Source organism: Salvelinus sp. IW2-2015, linkage group LG26, assembly GCF_002910315.2.
Source record: "Salvelinus sp. IW2-2015 linkage group LG26, ASM291031v2, whole genome shotgun sequence".
Lineage (NCBI taxonomy): Eukaryota > Metazoa > Chordata > Actinopteri > Salmoniformes > Salmonidae > Salvelinus > Salvelinus sp. IW2-2015.
In genome coordinates, this window is record NC_036866.1 from 47885911 (window position 1) to 47903159 (window position 17249).

At 42.1% G+C, this 17249-nt stretch overlaps 1 protein-coding gene across 7 annotated transcripts in view; it reads left to right on the top strand.

Annotated features, from left to right (window-relative positions):
• LOC111952472 (membrane-associated guanylate kinase, WW and PDZ domain-containing protein 2) overlaps positions 1-17249 on the top strand; it is a 289912-nt gene that overhangs the window by 183753 nt on the left and 88910 nt on the right. For all 7 annotated transcript variants that reach the window (XM_023971164.2, XM_023971166.2, XM_023971168.2 and 4 more), the window contains exon 6: positions 15032-15111. In XM_023971164.2, the coding sequence (XP_023826932.1) occupies positions 15032-15111 (80 nt within the window). The remainder of the gene's footprint in view (positions 1-15031; positions 15112-17249) is intronic.

Below are 17249 nucleotides of genomic sequence, written 5' to 3' on the forward strand. Positions count from 1 at the left end.
TTGTGATGGCCACTCCAATACCTTGACTTTGTTGTCCTTAAAGCCATTTTGCCACAACTTTGGAAGTATGCATGGGGTCATTGTCCATTTGGAAGACCCAAGCTTTAACTTCCTGACTGATGTCTTGAAATCTTGCTTCAATATATCCACATAATTTTCTATCCTCATGATGCCATCTATGTTGTGAAGTGCACCAGTCCCTCCTGCAGCAAAGCACCCCCACAACATGATGCTGCCACCCCCATGCTTCAAGGTTGGGATGGTGTTCTTTGGCTTGCAAGCATCCCCCTTTTTCCTCCAAACATAACGATGGTCATTATGGCCAAACTGTTCTATTTCTGTTTCATCAGACCAGAGTACATTTCTCCAAAAAGTACGATCTTTGTCCCCATGTGCAATTGTAAACCATAGTCTGGCTTTTCTATGGCGGTTTTGGAGCAGTGGCTTCTTCCTTGCTAAGCGGCCTTTCAGGTGATGTCGATATAGGACTCGTTTTACTGTGGATATAGATACTTTGTACCTGTTTCCTCCAGCATCTTCACAAGGTCCTTTTCTGTTGTTCTGGGATTGAGTTGCACTTTTTGCACCAAAGTACGTTCATCTCTAGGAGACAGAACGCATCTCCTTCCTGAGCGGTATGATGGCTGTGTGGTCCCATGGTTTTGATACTTGCGTACTATTGTTTGTACAGATAAACGTGGTACCTTCAGGCATTTGTAAATTGTTCCCAAGGATGAACCAGACTTGTGGAGGTGTACAATTTTTTTTCTGATGTCTGCTGATAACCTTTGAGTTTCCCATGATGTCAAGCAAAGAAGCACTGAGTTTGAAGGTAGGCCTTGAAATACATCCACAGTGACACCTCCAATTGACTCAAATGATGTAAATTAGCCTATCAGAAGCTTCTAAAGCCATGACATAATTTTCTGGAATTTTCCAAGCTGTTTAAAGGCACAGTCAACTTAGTGTATGCAAACTTCTGACACACTGGAATTGTGATACAGTGAATTATAAGTGAAATAATCTGTCTGTAAACAATTGTTTGAAAAATTACTTGTGTCATGCACAAAGTAGATGTCCTAACCGACTTGCCAAAACTATAGTTTGTTAAAACTTGCTAGGGTCCTTTTTTCTCAATTTCCGTCTGACTGACGTGCCCAAAGTAAACTGCCTGTTGTTCAGGCCCTGAAGCCAGGATATGCATATAATTGGTACCATTGGAAAGAAACTTTGAAGTTTGTAGATATGTTGAAATAATGTAGGAGACTATAACGCAACAGATATGGTAGGAGAAAATCCAAAGAAAAACCAACCTGAAGTTATTTTTTTTGAGGGCCCATGCTCTTACAATGGAAAATATATGGATATAATGAAATCTAGCTCCCAGTCTGCAATTCCTATGTCTTCCACAGGGTGTCAGCACTCTGTTCAAGGTTTCAGGCTTGTTTCTTTCAAAATGAGTAAGAAATATGAGTTTTAGTACTGGGACAAACTATTGGAAATTCTTGTTTGGGCGCGTGATGAAGACAAGACATACCTGCTAATATTGGTTTCCTATTGAAAATACTTCTTTCCTTATGACATTTTATAGTTTGATTACATTTTTGGGTATCTGAGGAGTCAGTAGAAATGTATTTTGACTTGTGTTAACAAAGTTAAGCGGTAGATTTTTGGATTCCTTTCTCTGCATTTTGAACGAGTGGATTACTCAAATCGATCGCGCCAACTAAACAGACTTTTTGGGATATAAAGAAGGATTTTATCTAACAAAATGACACTACATGTTATACCTGGGACCCTTTGGAGGACAAATCAGAGGAAGATTTTCAAAAACGAAGTGAATATATTTAATTGCTATTTGTGAATTTATGAAACCTGTGCAGGTGTAAATCGGACAGTGCAGTTAGATTAACAAGAATTGAAGCTTTCAACCGATATAAGACACTTGTATGTACATAAATGTTTAATATCCATACTTTTTATGATTATTTATTTGAATTGCGCGCCCTCCCGTTTCACCGGAAGTTGTCCCACTAGCGGGACACCTAGCCATAAGAAGTTTTAACTAGTTTTAATGACTCCAACCTAAGTGTATGTAAACTTCCGACTTCAACTGTAAATGTACACTTTAAGGTTAAGCAGGGGGAGGGGTGGTACACATTGTTTGCTAGCACAGATAGTTTGCAGTGTTTTGAGTCTGGGGACTTAGGGCACAATACGTTTGCATGCCCACATAAGGTCCAGAGAGAGTGCTAGTGCAGCAGGGGCTAGGACGCAGGGGGCAGAGGCTGGAGTTAGCTCTGCTGTGGGGCAGACTACTGGAGGAGGTACCGCAGGCCATGGAGAAAGATGTGGGGGCGGGAGCTAGTGGGCAGTGGTGGAAGAAGTACCCAATTGTCATACTTGAGTAAAAGTAAAGATAACTTAATAGAAAAGGACTCAAGTAAAAGTGAATGCCACCGAGTAAAATACTACTTGAGTTAAAGTCTAAAAGTATTTGATTTTAAATATACTTAAGTATCAAAAGTAAAAGTAAATTATAATAATACTTTCAAATTCATTATGTTAAGCTACCAGAAGGCACAATTTTCTTGTTTTTTTTCATTTACAGATTGCCAAGGGGCACACTCCAACACTCAGACATAATTTACAAACAAAGCATTTGTGTTTAGTGAGTCCGCGACATCAGATGCAGTAGGGATGACCAGGGATTTTCTCTCTAAGTGTGTGAGTACTTTTGGGTGTCAGGGAAAATGTAGGGAGTAGAAAGAACATTTATTTTCTTTAGGAATATAGTAGAGTAAAAGTTGTCAAAAATATAAATAGTAAAGTACAGATACTCCAAAAAACGACTTAAGTAGTACATTAAAATATCTTTACTTAAGTACTTTACACCATTGCTAGTGGGCTTGTGGAGTTGAGTGGGGTTGCAGCTGTGCAAAATGAGTACAGGCAGGTTGCTGAAGTAACAGAAGGTGGGTCTGTGGTGAATGGTAAGTGAGCTGGTTGGGCTGAGGAGGGTGACACACAGAGGAAGAAAAAGGGCCCTGGGGGGGGTTCAGACGGGGGAGGAGGAGGAAGGTACCATGCCACTGGAGGAGGAATCAAGAGGTCTCCTCCCCAGTGAGTCGAAGGGAGAGGAGGACGAGGGGGCCTCGTTTTCAGATGGCTCATTGGATCCAGAGCTGACAGCCAGTCAGGCCTATGGCCCAGTATACAGTATATGGTGAGAGAACTTTCTAGGTTTCTGATGGAGACTAAACGGAAAAATAAGGTTCCGCTGGAGTCTTATTTCCCTGATCCAGGAAGGTGTGTACGGTCAGTACAACACGCAATGAACAATGAGGAGTTTAGAGTCCTCTTGCCCAGGAAGAGGTTTAGGCTGAAGAAATGGGTCACATATGGGAATGTCTTCAGAATCTGCTTAAATGGATAGGCTTTTTATGGCATGGCGGCTTTATGAGTTTGTCCACTGGTTCGGATTTTGGTGTTTTCCTTACCACCTCTCATGGAGATTTTACAGTTAGGTTCCCTTAACATGAAGGGCGGCAGAGGGGGGGGGGGGTGGGGGGGGTTGCTGTGGGAATATGTAAAACAAAAACATTTAAATGTGATTTATTTTCAAGAGACCCACAGTGATGTGATTAATGAAGTGGATTGGGGCGTATGGTGGAAGGGTGTACATGTGCTGAGCCATGGCATAAATCTTAGTGCAGGGGTACCAGTGCTTTTTCCCCCGGGCCTGGGTGTCAAAATTCTTTCTTCAAAGGAGTAATGTAAGGGCAGATTGATTGTTAGTGGTTAGAGCCAAAATCAATGACCTTTGCTTTCATAAATGTGTATGCACCTCGTACAGGGCGGGAGAGGGGGCTCCTGTTTGTGTCTCTAAGGCAGGAGCTTGTACACTTAGCATTAGATGAGGCGGTTAGAGCGCTGAGCCAGTAACCGAAATGTTGCTGGATCGAATCCCCGAGCTGACAAGGTAAAAATCGGTTGTTCTGCCCTGGAGCAAGGCAGTTTAACCCACTGTTCCACATTTCAGTTGAAGTCATTCAGTTGTACAACTGACTAGGTATCCCCCTTTCCCTTCTCCGTTTCCTTTTGTGTTGGGGGGGATTGGAACTGTTCCATTGACTTTACTAAAGACAGGAAGAGCGAGGAGCCGCGTTCGGGCTCAGAAGGGATGTTGGAAGATGTTCTGTATCAGTTCAATCTAGTGGACACATGGAGAACTAAGTATCCCACCTGGAATCAGTATACGTGGGTGAAGGTGGTTGGGGTAGGGTGGGAGTAACCACCTTTGGTAGGGTGAGTGCAGGAAATGGACATTTCCCTGGCTTTTCACAAACTGTCGGCTGCTGTCTCTCAGATGGTCCCCGGCCTTTATTTTGCATTGGATCAGTCTCAATCGACCGCATCCGCCGATGTCGCACTTCCGCATCTGAGGTGAAAGGTGACAGAGCTAGTGCGGTGTTTGTCAGACCATGAGACATCCCGAAAATCGGTCTTCTCACAAAATCGTCTGTGGTGTCTGCACAGTTTGGCCTAGAAACTATTATGACCCCTCTATGGAAAGACGAGACTCTCGCGCACACAATGGTGTTCTCCACAAGCATCTTGGAGTCTGAAGTAGGTACAGCCGATCTGCCAACTTCTGTCTGTAGCGTCCAAATAGTTTGGGCTACACACTAATGTGACCCCTCTGTGGAGAGACGATGCCCCAAGACTTGTTTGAAGGTCCCCCGTTACCAATTTAAAAGATGAATGGATGAATAACGGGTTAAATACATGTCAAAAAAATGAAATTTTTCCTAATCTTTCTTATATCTTTGAGATTTAGGACAGACAATTCAGAACAAACTTCCTTTACGTTTTTTTGGGGGGGGGACTATCTGTTGTTCCATGTCACAGGAGGTTCATGGCACCTTAATCGGGGAGAACAGGTTTGTGGTAATGGCTGGAGTGGAATTTGTGAAATGGTATCAAGTACGCTAAACACATGGTTTTCATGTGTTTGATGGCATTCCATTCACTCAAACCCAGTGTTGTTATTTAAAGGGATGGTCTCTGCATGCCTTAGGGTTGAATTTTTGTTTTATAAAAATATTAACAGTGGAGAGATGTTTCAGGAGGTATTGGAGCTCAGGGAGGCTGTTTGTACTGTTGGAAAGGAAGGGTTGTCGTTGAAATATCCACTCAATCATATTTCTTAGATACCGGAACTTGTGATTTCAAATATACTTTTTTACAAAGTAACAAGCCGAGCTGGCCCATGGACCAACTGACTTTCCAGCCTCGGCACACACTTTTTATACCGTTTTCATCCTTAAGTCACACACATAGTAACTCCTCTTTATGTTAATGATTCATCTCCATTGGCATTTAGCCACCATTATCTTTTTGTCTTGCACTTATTTTAGCATGGTTTCCATTTCCTAATTGGCACAGACATTAGGGCATAGATTCTATTGGTGGCGTAACCATAGCAATGATACAAAAATAAACAGATACTAATGGTGCTTAAGTAATACAAACCTATGCTCCTAATGCACGTCTAATGAACCTCACAGGACTAGGTAATGGCTTCCCTTAGACTAATGACCTAGACACACATATAGAGTGCACTTATTCTGCTTACTACTCTAAGATGTATAATGTGCACACCTGTACTGGAAAATCCCCAATATATCACCCCTATAGGACGTACTAAGTCCCAAACCTTTGTCCAGTACAAGTGAGAAGGGAAGCACCTTCTATGTTGCTTAGGAGACAATCTGCCTCCCTTTCACCTTATCAACCTTTGCTTCACTTTCTCATTCATACTGGGGAGTCGGGACCAAACATTTCCTTTCACATATAGCTAGAAGGAAGTAAAAGATCCATCCTCAAGCCAATTGTTCTTTAACATACAGTGTAAAAGCATGTGCATGCATTTCTTAGCCTTGCCCAAGGTTCTCAGTTATGTAAAATGTATGAAAAACAAAAACATACAAAATAATCAACTAAACCTCATACACTCTTATAACATCGTTCTCAATATGACACCTAAACATATGGCCCTCCCTCACAGACACCTCTTTAACAACTGTTCGGTTATAAGTGAAAAAACCTGTTAGATGATTAAGGGCATGGTCCGTGGACTCCTGTAATCGGAAAACCCTATGTCACATACATGTCTAGGCGAACAGATATTCAGAAGGTCTAACATCATTTATCATTCAGCAACTGTTACATTGAGAACATGGTTATATTCTATTATACTATGTGTATACTTTAAACACATTCCTTATCCCAACATAAGGGGCAGTCCCCCTTTTGGCACATGGCACAGAAAATTGGGTCAGCATGATGAAAATGTCCAAGTTTCACATCATCTAGTTTGCACCATTTGCACAAACCTCAAACGTTGCAGGGTCAGGCACGATTAATTTACCTGTCATGGGGATTTGCTACACAGTTTACAATTCATGGGCTGGCTTATACTTATACTTATACCAGCCATTTTTTGTTGCTTTTCTCAATTTTGGGTCAATGTTTGATTCTGGGGTAGTTTCTTCATTGTGGCTACCCCAGTTGGTAACAGATGTCCAGATTTTCTGCAGCAACCCACTTTCTTGTGTTTCTGCCATTGTCTTAGTTGGTGTACTAGTGCTAGTGGGAGGTGTTTTGACCATTTATTCTAGGTTTGCTGCTGTTGCTGTCAAAGCTATTCTTCTTCATCTGCCCTGGTTTCCACTGTCTGTTAGGAAGACCATGTGAGGGCAGAGAAGTCGATGGTAGGGAAGTCTCCTTCCCATTCTCCTGTCGTTGTTTGTCCGTCCCCTTGGACAGCGCCTCCGTCAGGGATATCTGCCACAGTAGATTTGTCATCAGGAGCAACAAGCATGTCACTCCTCCCCATCCCTGGACTCTCTGGTTATTCAGGAGAAAGTGTCTATTGGGAGTTGCTTCTTGGTCCTCTTCTCCTTCTGTTTCCTCCAGGCTCCTGCCTGATGTATCAGCATCCTCTCCTTCCGTTCCCTCCGGGCTCCTGCATGGTGTATCAGTATCCTCTGCTTCCTCATGGCTCGATGGTCGCTCGCCGACCGCCTGCAGAACTCTGGTACAGTGGTTTAGATGGTACCAGTAGTGCTTCCTTTCACCTGGACGGCTGTTGGTGTTGCTAGGACCACTTCGTAGGGACCCTCTCACCTTGGCTCGTTCCACTTCCTCCGGAACACTCTGATGTAGACCTGGTCCCCTGGGATCACCGGATGGGGAAGCTCTGGTCCTGGTTCAGGTTTTCACCTTTTTTCCGTGAGGTTTTCAAACTCTGAGACTTATGGCCTCTGTTCTATGAACACGCCACACACAATCTTATTTCCATCTCTCATCACACAACAAAACGACATTCCAGCTGAAGCTGGTGACTTCATCCACTCCAGCTGAGCCTCTTTTAGTTTCTCCACTTTCTCCTTCTGGTTCCCACGAGAGTGATAGCAGAAGACTTGCAAGCAACGAGAAACACAAAACATACCAGTACTAACAATGTGATATGCTATGCAAAATTATATATGCATGAAGATCATGACAATTCCCACTCTATCTTCACCTGACTCTATGCCTCCAGGATACTTTTCTGCTGTATTCCACAAAAAATGAAAGCCCTAAAAATCCACCTCATGCTTTCGCCCAGTCTTCACCTTTCCGGCCCCAGGTTGCGAGAGGTGTTCCCAAGCCATGTCATTTTCACTTTGTTCCCCATCTCCTCCATTGCCACCTGATAGGCACGTCACCTGATAGGCAAGTGCGTATCCCTAATCAACGCTACATCCTCTTGAGGTAACTCAGCACTGTATATGCTTTCACATCAATTCCTTCAAAATGTTGTTTAGAGTACAATTACCCCAACATCTATCCTTTATCATATGATGCATTAACCAATAAACAGCTAACCCAACCCAACTATGATGTTAAAGTAGCTCCCAGACCCAACCCATCTGCATGTCTACAGTGGAATCTAGTCTCTCTCTTTTTAGCTCTGCTTCCTCTGTCATGTCTTCAAGCTCACCCATTATGCAGCTGGACCTTACTTCTCGTGAGAACTATGCACCCACCGAGGAGAGACATGACGGTCTTCACCGCTGCAGGTGCTGTAAGGAGTACTGAGTGTGGACCAGACCAACACTGTCCCAACACTCCCTCCCCCTGCTACAGATACATTTGCACATATATCAGTCCGTCGAACCCATAACACACTAGTCACTACTCCTAATGCACTTCTACAGTTATAAACATACTACAACATTCTCAAATCAATTAGTCAATATACACCAGTCCCTCCTCTGGAACAATGATCACTCTTGTGTTCCACGAAACCTAAAAACATATTGACTCGAAAAGGAAAGAGAAAAAAAAGTACATGTTTAATAACTTCACACCACCCTTGATGTGACTAAAACTGGGGAAAGAACCGTCCATCGGTTACATTCCATGCCCATGTTATGCTGTTCTCCATGCCGTCTCCTTAATTGTAATCTTTGGGGTGTTATCGCAAAACGCAGACTATGAGCTTTGTATGCAATTTATTTGTACCGTAACATCCAGACATCTCTATGTATCAATGTGATTTAACATTAAAAGAGAACAAAAAAAAAACGTAATGTTTGACCCAAGTTATCATCCAGTGAGTTCTCTAACAACCTCCCTGTCAGAGGATATTTAGATAAGGTTTCTAGAGCCTCCCTAAGTCTAATAAATTTGAGCAGTGCCCCCACCCCTCCAGTTTAACAGCAACTCTCTCTCGCTATAGCCAAATCATAACCACAACATTTTATAAATGATCCAACCCAAATTCAGAATGACAGTCATTAGTGCTTACTTTGAGTCTAGGACTCGAATTCCAGCTTCTCAACTTAGCACACATCATCCCTGTTAGAATGTACATTTATTAACGGAACCTTTTATTGCCGGTAATAACTCTTCTCATGACAGCCCCCTTTGTCCATGCTTTCCTGTCACGAGTGGCCTGGTAATGAAAGATCAGTATCTCAATGCATACTTAGTCCAAATCGCTCGCAGTGTGTAGACCAACCCCCCCCCNCCCCCCCCCTTCTCCCGTCTCTCTCTCTCTCTCTCTTTCAGATAGCGTTTACAGTTCATCTTCCCAACGGCACATGTAACTCTTGCCTGTCCCATTTGATGGCCCTTGATAATGTCTCAATTTCAATATCCAAATAGATACATCCGTTTCTCCCACGTACATGAGTCTCTCACCTGAGCCGTTCTCTCTCCACGCTTACTCCACTTGCGCTCTCAGCACTCCTGCCGCCCGCACCCCGGTTTATGGCTCGGACTCCGGTAGAAGTGTTAAAAGTCACTGTCACATTGCACGCCTTTGTCGCTCTTTCTTCAGCCGGTTAGGGAAGGTTTTGAGGTTCACACACACACTGTTTGTGGTCAAATTATTCTTACCATGCATTAAGACACGATCTGACGTCACCTTCCATGATAACCTCAAAAAGCACAGATCAGAACAACAGTTTAGTTCAATTCCTTTTCTGTTTCAGGAAATCCAGACAAGCAGTGACAATGAGAAATAATTACATTAACCTTTTCTTAATAACATTATCTCCACGACAAATGTCTAAGAGCATAACAACATACTGTTACTGCTAAAACCATTTTCAAAATTAGTTCATACTCCCTTATTTTACTGGTGACCTCTCGGAAGAGTTACCAAATCAGGAAGTTAGCATCCTAACCCCTCCTGGAATCCCACACTCCATAAATCCCAATCTGGTGAAATTTGTATCGAAATAAAAACAAAAAATGAAATCAGCAATACACATATCACAATCTATTTGGAGTAACTGTCATCCCTTATTAACATATATTTCCCCTTCTTTATGCAGACTGAACAAGTACATTTGTATATTTACCCAAAGACCAGGACCCCAGGGAACTTTAATTTTCCCTTCGAACACATAATTCACAACGTGATTCAAAAACATATTAGATCAAAAATTAACAAATTCGAATAACCAATCAACTTATCTCATGAAGCAATGGTTAAATAGAGTAGAAACTAGTGTTTCTCATTCATTTTATAATTAAATCCCACCTGTTTCTATCATTTCTAGTAAGATTGATCAGGCCTCACCAGAAAGTCAGGATACCGGGCATTCGACACCATTAATTATTTCCTCTCCCTTTTCTTTCCCTGTCCTTCAGAAACCATTTCAAAACCTTCCAAACATTTCCATCCTTCTGCATACCCAATTTAAACTGAATTGAATAAACCCCATCCAAAATAAATCCCACAGTATCAACACCACTAATGCATATTCATAACCGGTAAATTGTGTGTGTGTGCTGGTGAACCGTAGTTCAAAAGCACACATGAACAGGCCTCGCTTATCTGGAACTCCGTTTATGGCCTAATCCAGATACTTTTATACTTAAAACAGTCGAATATCACTAACTGCTCTCCCCAATACTACAGTCTCCGGGGACATTTCAACAAGAGATAATGAAACCCCCTCTTCTGGAAAAGAAAGTGTACATCTCGTTAGCATTCACTATTCTATATTTTAATCAGCAAGCCAAAAGTATTAATTATAAACCAAACATGATAATTGTAAATGCACTGTCCTTACTCCAATAATTAAATGTTTGTTTCAATCCACCAACGTTTATGCATCTTTTATTTAGCATGTACTATTCTCCATAACCACCACACCACAATGTTCATGAACTAACTTCAAAAATATAAAGTTCATTTTAGATTTAGTAACCCCTTTGCTAATTCCTCATTACCCCTCCACTCTTTCTTACATTCTAGAAATCTATTTCAGAATAAGATTACATAAAATGTAAATCTATTTCAGAATAGATCCCCCAAAAAACTGGCTTTCTGAGTTTGCAAGGAGTGTTTGACCAGATAATTGAAATGTGTTACCTTCAGAATCCATTCCCCTGATATTTCACCTAGATTCTTCAACCCAAAGTACATTTTCCTCTGGCAAGTTTAGCCAATTTCTCATCATAAGGAATCTGCGATATTTGATCCCTGGCCTCTACCAAAAAGTTGTGTAAGACGTGATCTCATACGTCTTCCTTCACATAGAAACTGTAATGTCTATGAACCACTATCGATTGAACCGAGGCTATACACCGATATGTGACATTTCCTCTCCTGCTACTCTCAAAAGGATTTGTTGTTTCTCTTTTGTAAAAGATGCAAACGCATGTATAGTGACGATTCTTTGGTTTACCTTGGCCATTGAAACTATAGGTAGTGACTTTCCCTGTGGCCCTATTAACCCCTCGCACGTCTGCGGAGTTATATTCCACTCTCAAAACATCCTGCTCTATTTCATCCACTACTGTTTTGAACACAGGGTTCAAACCTGCCATCAAAGTAGAAGTGCAAATTCTATCAAGGCACTCCCGTACCCAGTCTTTTTGTAGCTAAATGCCTCTATTAATTCCCCATATTCGAGCCGAATTGGTAGAATGCTCGTGCGCCTCTTTCAGCGACCCAATGGCTTTATTAAAATCCCCTAGCTCCATATTACAGGGAGAAATGGAGCCGTTTGTCGACATTTCAATAGTTATTATTCCCAAACCTATCCCTTCTATAATACACACCTTCTATAAACTATTCTCCATGGTAGCGCTACCCACTTCCCCGGATAATAATTCATTGGTCACGGCACTTAATACCTTGTTTTAGAACCTATACTACAGCTTCTGCAAATTTATTACTGGGGAATACGGATCCAGTATTGCGCCTCAAATATCACTATTATTGATAACCCATATTACCAAAACTATACACACTTGTCATCCTAATTCCACATAATCTTTCATTTATTATCTTCCTTTTCTGTTCTAACAACTACTGATATTCTGTTTTCCGGGTTTACTTGTCTGTTTATTCCTTTAGCTTCCTGTGATATTCGTGTTTATTCTTTGCTCCCTAGTTTCGTGTTATTGTGCTATTCACTTTATTAAAACCAGTCTCTTTCTGTTGTTCTTATATTTCTCCCTACTGGTCGGTCCAGGGCTATATCTTCCTGACAGTCTGTTAAGCCCTGGATGGCTTGACAACACCCTATTCCCTCCTATTGATATCCACTTTATTTTTATTGGTTATTACCCCTGTCTCTAGGTTTTTATAATTGTTCTCTCTTTTCAAGTATATGCTTACTTCAAATGTTATTACTTCTATGTTTCTCGGTACTGTATATGTTTCTACCACGCAGGACAGTATGCAATGTTTAATGGCCATACAGGCAATCGCCGATGTCGTCTTGATATGTATTACTATTTTATAATGTTCATGTATTTTTTATTTATCCTGACTGTTCAAACTTCTGGTATTATATTACTTCAATGGTTATTCATGTACCATTCACACGCCCCTCCTTTAGTACGGGACTGGGTGCGTCCTCCCTACCAGGTCACAATAAGCAATGGTCCGGGAGAAGTGCGCAACCCCTTCCCCGCCAACAGCAGAGAACTTTCACACTCACTTGTTCACAACTCTTTTGCTTTCCTAAGCGACCTGCAAATTCAGTTCTTCTCTGATACACTTCCCCGACACAGAAAAACGCGGTTTTACACAGGCTTTTACCTGTCTGAGCAGTCCTTCGCTGATTCACGTCCTCAACAGAGCCAAGTGTTAGCCACAGGATTTTTGCCTATCTGAGCAGTCCTTATTGATTCACTTCCTCGCCACAATAGGCGGCAACCATAGATATTTTTGCCTGTCTGAGCAGTCCCTTATTGATTCACTTCCTCGGCACAATTGGCAGTAATCACAGGTCTTTTTGCCTGTCTGAGCAGTCTTTTATTGATTCACTTCCTCAAAAAAATAGGCGGTAACCACAGGTCTTTTTGTCTAATTCTATTCGACCATGCAGATTGACAGTTGCCACTCCAAACTGGATCGAACAGAACAGTCAACAGGGCAGACATGATTGGAACGAGATTGAACAACCACCCCTTGATGAATGACTGAGCGAGCTGGATTAATTGAACGACCCACCTGACTTGGACTGATTGAATAAGATGAATGGGTTGCGTTTGTGCAAACTCAAACAGGCCTAAACAAACAAGTCCGGCCAAACTGAATCAGACAACACAATCCTAACTCAGACTGGCCAGATGAACCACCCGAACAAGACAGTTGAATAACCCCACTCAACGGAACCATCCAAAACAGATGAAACACACAACTCCCAATCCGCAGTGGCCACACTAATATTTAAATTATACTTTCACTGCTGCAACCCTTAAAGCTTTTATTTTTCTCTTCTTTTTTTAAAATGATTAAAAAAAATGATTTATTGAATTCAAAAGCTCCTAATATCCTTTAGTTCATTAAATTTGGAGAGACCTACTTGGTGTTTCTATTGCTGATGCAGGCTCCGAAACGAACCACACAAACTTAAACTATAAGTAAGACTTGGCTTTACCTCTCTTTGAGGTGGCCACCTGTTTGTGCTATTCATCCAGAAAGACCCGTCTGCAGTCACAGAGTTTCCAACCATTTACTGGTCCCTTGTAGCCACTCCTGGCAAGCTCACCATTTATGTCGTGGAAATATTCGCTCAATCATATTTCTCAGATACCGGAACTTGTGAATTCAAATACACTTTACTACAAAGTAACAAGCCGAGCTGGCCCATGGACCAACTGACTTTCCAGCCTCGGCACACACTTTTTATACAGTTTTCATCCTTACGTCACACACATAGTAACTCCTCTTTATGTTAATGATTCATCCCCTTTGGCATTTAGCCACCATTATCTTTTTGCCTTGCACTTATTTTAGCTTGGTTTCCATTTTCTTATTGGTACAGACATTAGGGCATAGATTCTATTGGTGGCGTAACCATAGCAATGATACAAAAATAAACAGATACTAATGGTGCTTAAGTAATACAAACCTATGCTCTTAAGGCATGTCTAATGAACCTCACGGGACTAGGTAATGGCTTCCCTTAGCCTAATGATCTAGACACATAGAGTGCACTTCTAATGAACCTCACGGGACTAGGTAATGGCTTCCTTAGACTAATGATCTAGACACATAGAGTGCACTTCCAATGAACTCACGGACTAGGTAATTGCTCCTTAGCCTAATGTCTAGACACATAGAGTGCACTTCAATGAACCTACGGGACTAGGGAATGGCTTCCCTTAGCCTAATGATCTAAGACAATAGAGTGCACTTCCAATGAACCTCACGGGACTAGGTAATGGCTTCCCTTAGACTAATGATCTAGACACATAGAGTGCACTTCCAATGAACCTCATGGGACTAGGTAATGGCTTCCCTTAGCTAATGATCTAGACACATAGAGTGCACTTCCAATGAACCTCATGGGACTAGGTAATGCTTCCCTTAGCCTAATGTCTAGACACATAGAGTGTACTTCCAATGAACCTCACGGGACTAGGTAATGGCTTCCCTTAGCCTAATGATCTAGACACATAGAGTGCACTTCCAATGAACCTCACGGGACTAGTAATGGCTTCCCTTAGCCTAATGATCTAGACACATAGAGTGCACTTCAATGAACCTCATGGGACTAGGAATGGCTCCTTAGACGTAATGATCTAAGACACATAGAGTGCACTTCCAATGAACCTCATGGGACTAGGTAATGGCTTCCCTTAGACTAATGATCTAGACACATAGAGTGCACTTCTAATGAACCTCACAGGACAAGGTAATGGCCTCCCTTACACTAATGACCTAGACACACATATAGAGTGCACTTATTCTGCTTACTACTCTAAGATGTATAATGTGCACACCTGTACTGGAAAATTCCCAATAGGGTTGGAAGTATGGTTGTAATGTGGTGCTGGAGGGTGTAATGTACTGGGATGTTGTGCACTGTGAAATATGATCGTGTGGAGGTTGTGGTGGCATGCGATGCAATTTTAGGGTGTGGGGGTTAGTGAAATTAGGATGGCTCATTTTAAAGTAAGACAAAAAGTCAAAAGTCTCTCTCTTTCTTTCTCTCCTCTCCAGTCACAACACCAAAACCACGTCATGGCTGGATCCTCGGCTGGCAAAGAAGGCCAAACCACCTGAGGAGTGCAAAGAGGACGGTGAGTGTTTGTGTTTTTATGTTGATGCGTAAGGTTTCTCTCTTCTCTTCCTCTCCTCTCCAGTAAAGGACCTGTGTGTGATGGGAATTATAATTGCTATGTGGAGTGTTAGCACAAACCCTGCTCTCTGTATCCCCCATCCCCTATCTCTCTAGCTTGCTTGCTCTTTTTCTCACGTGATCTGTTTCTGTTCATGTCCTGCTTTCTCCCTTTCTTTTTTATCCATTTTTATTCTCACTCACAACCCACCTTTGGAGTAATACGTGGGCAGGTATCTTGATACCTGAAAAAAAACTGCATAGTTAATAATCTTATTGCATAGAATGAGGGAATTGCTGCCACATCCACTCAGTATATGTCCTTCTACATCAGAAAGGTCAAGAGAAATGAAGGAAAGGGCAATAAGACATAGGGAGGGCCCTGTGTTTTGTGCAACCATGTAACATAGCAATATTTTATTCTGTATTTGAAGCCGTAGCCCTTTACACTCACAACCAGTACATGGGTTGAAAATGGCAGATTTGCATTAAAACCCCAGATGGTAGCATAAGAATAGATTCTTCTGAAATTAACTCGGTCTTTAAAACATTTTATCACAAACTGTATCAACCTGAAAACAAAAGTTCAAAGAAAGATATTTCCTAAATAAGGTACATTTACCAATTATAAGTGAACCGGAGAACATGTATATGGATAGAAACATTTCCCTAGGTGAGCTGGTAGAGGCCATTACGTTTACAAAATGGTTAATCACCTGGTAATGATGGATTCCCAGTGGAAATCTACATACACTTTCATCCCAAATTACTAAAGTCTATGTTACTTATGTTACTCACAGCAGCTCTAGAGAAAATGTAACTTACCCAATCACCATGTTTGGCTACAATCACCCTACTTGAAAACAAAGATACGGATCCATTATCATGCGGATCCTTCCGACCAATGTCACTTTTTATTGTGGATTATATATCCTTTTTAAGGTATTGGCTTTTTGCATGGAAATACACTGAACCAAAATACAAATTGTAAAGTGTTGATCCCATGTTTCATGAGCTGAAATAAAAGATCCCACACATTTTCCATACGCACAAAAGCTTATTTCTCTCAAATTTGGTATACAAATGTATTTACATGCCTGTTAATAAGCACTTTTCTAATGAGCCAAGATGACCCATACACTTGACAAGTGTGCCGTATCAATAAGCTGATTAAACAGTATGATCATTACACAGGTGCACCTTGTGCTGGGGACAGTAAAAGGTCACTCTAAAATGGTCACACAACACAATGCCACCCAATTCTGGAAGCCTCTCATGAGGAGGAGATCAAGCGGGACTACCACGCATCTGTCATCACTACTTTGCACATGAGGACTTCCAGTAGGGCAGCCCTGCATCAAGAAGAATGGATCTCTCCAACATTGAAGTGCCGATAGACACTTTGCAGAGAGACGCACGCGTCTGTGTCGGTGGACAGCTAAGTGGAGTGAGTTCACCCAACGCCAGAAGTCACTCATGAGGAGGAGGCCAAGCGGGACTACAACAAAAAAGAATGGAGGCCATCAGCCCAAGAAGCTGCAGATTGACAAGCTGCAGAATCCAGAGACAATCCCAAATAGATTTACTACTGGGTCAGTAGGAGCAAACTTTTGGCACGATTTATCCTGAAGCCTAGAGTGAGCAGGTGCGACAACAGCTGTGCTGTTTGCTCCGCTGCTGGAGGCCGAGTGTCTGCATAGATCAACCAGTCGTCGTTGTACGTCAGGAATCTTAAGCCTCTCCCCCATAGGGGGGCTAGGGCCGTTTCGGCACACTTCGTGAATACCTGCCATGGGCAGACCAAATGGTAAGGTGTTATATCCGTAGTCTATGCCCTAGGAGGTGAACCTCATATCTCCTGTGTGCAGGATAAACTCCTGAGTTTAGTCTGCCTGACACATATGTTGCTCTGAGAGACAAGATGTTCCCTACTCCCTCCATTACAAGATGTCTCTCGCCAGACAGTGAAGTTGCCGGGAATGCACTCTTCCTTGGCAGTAGTGCAGGTAGAGAGACGGGTTTAAGCGGAGTGAGGTCACCCAATGCTGGAAGTCTCTCACGAGGAGGAGGCCAAGAGGGACTACCACAATCATGGAGGCC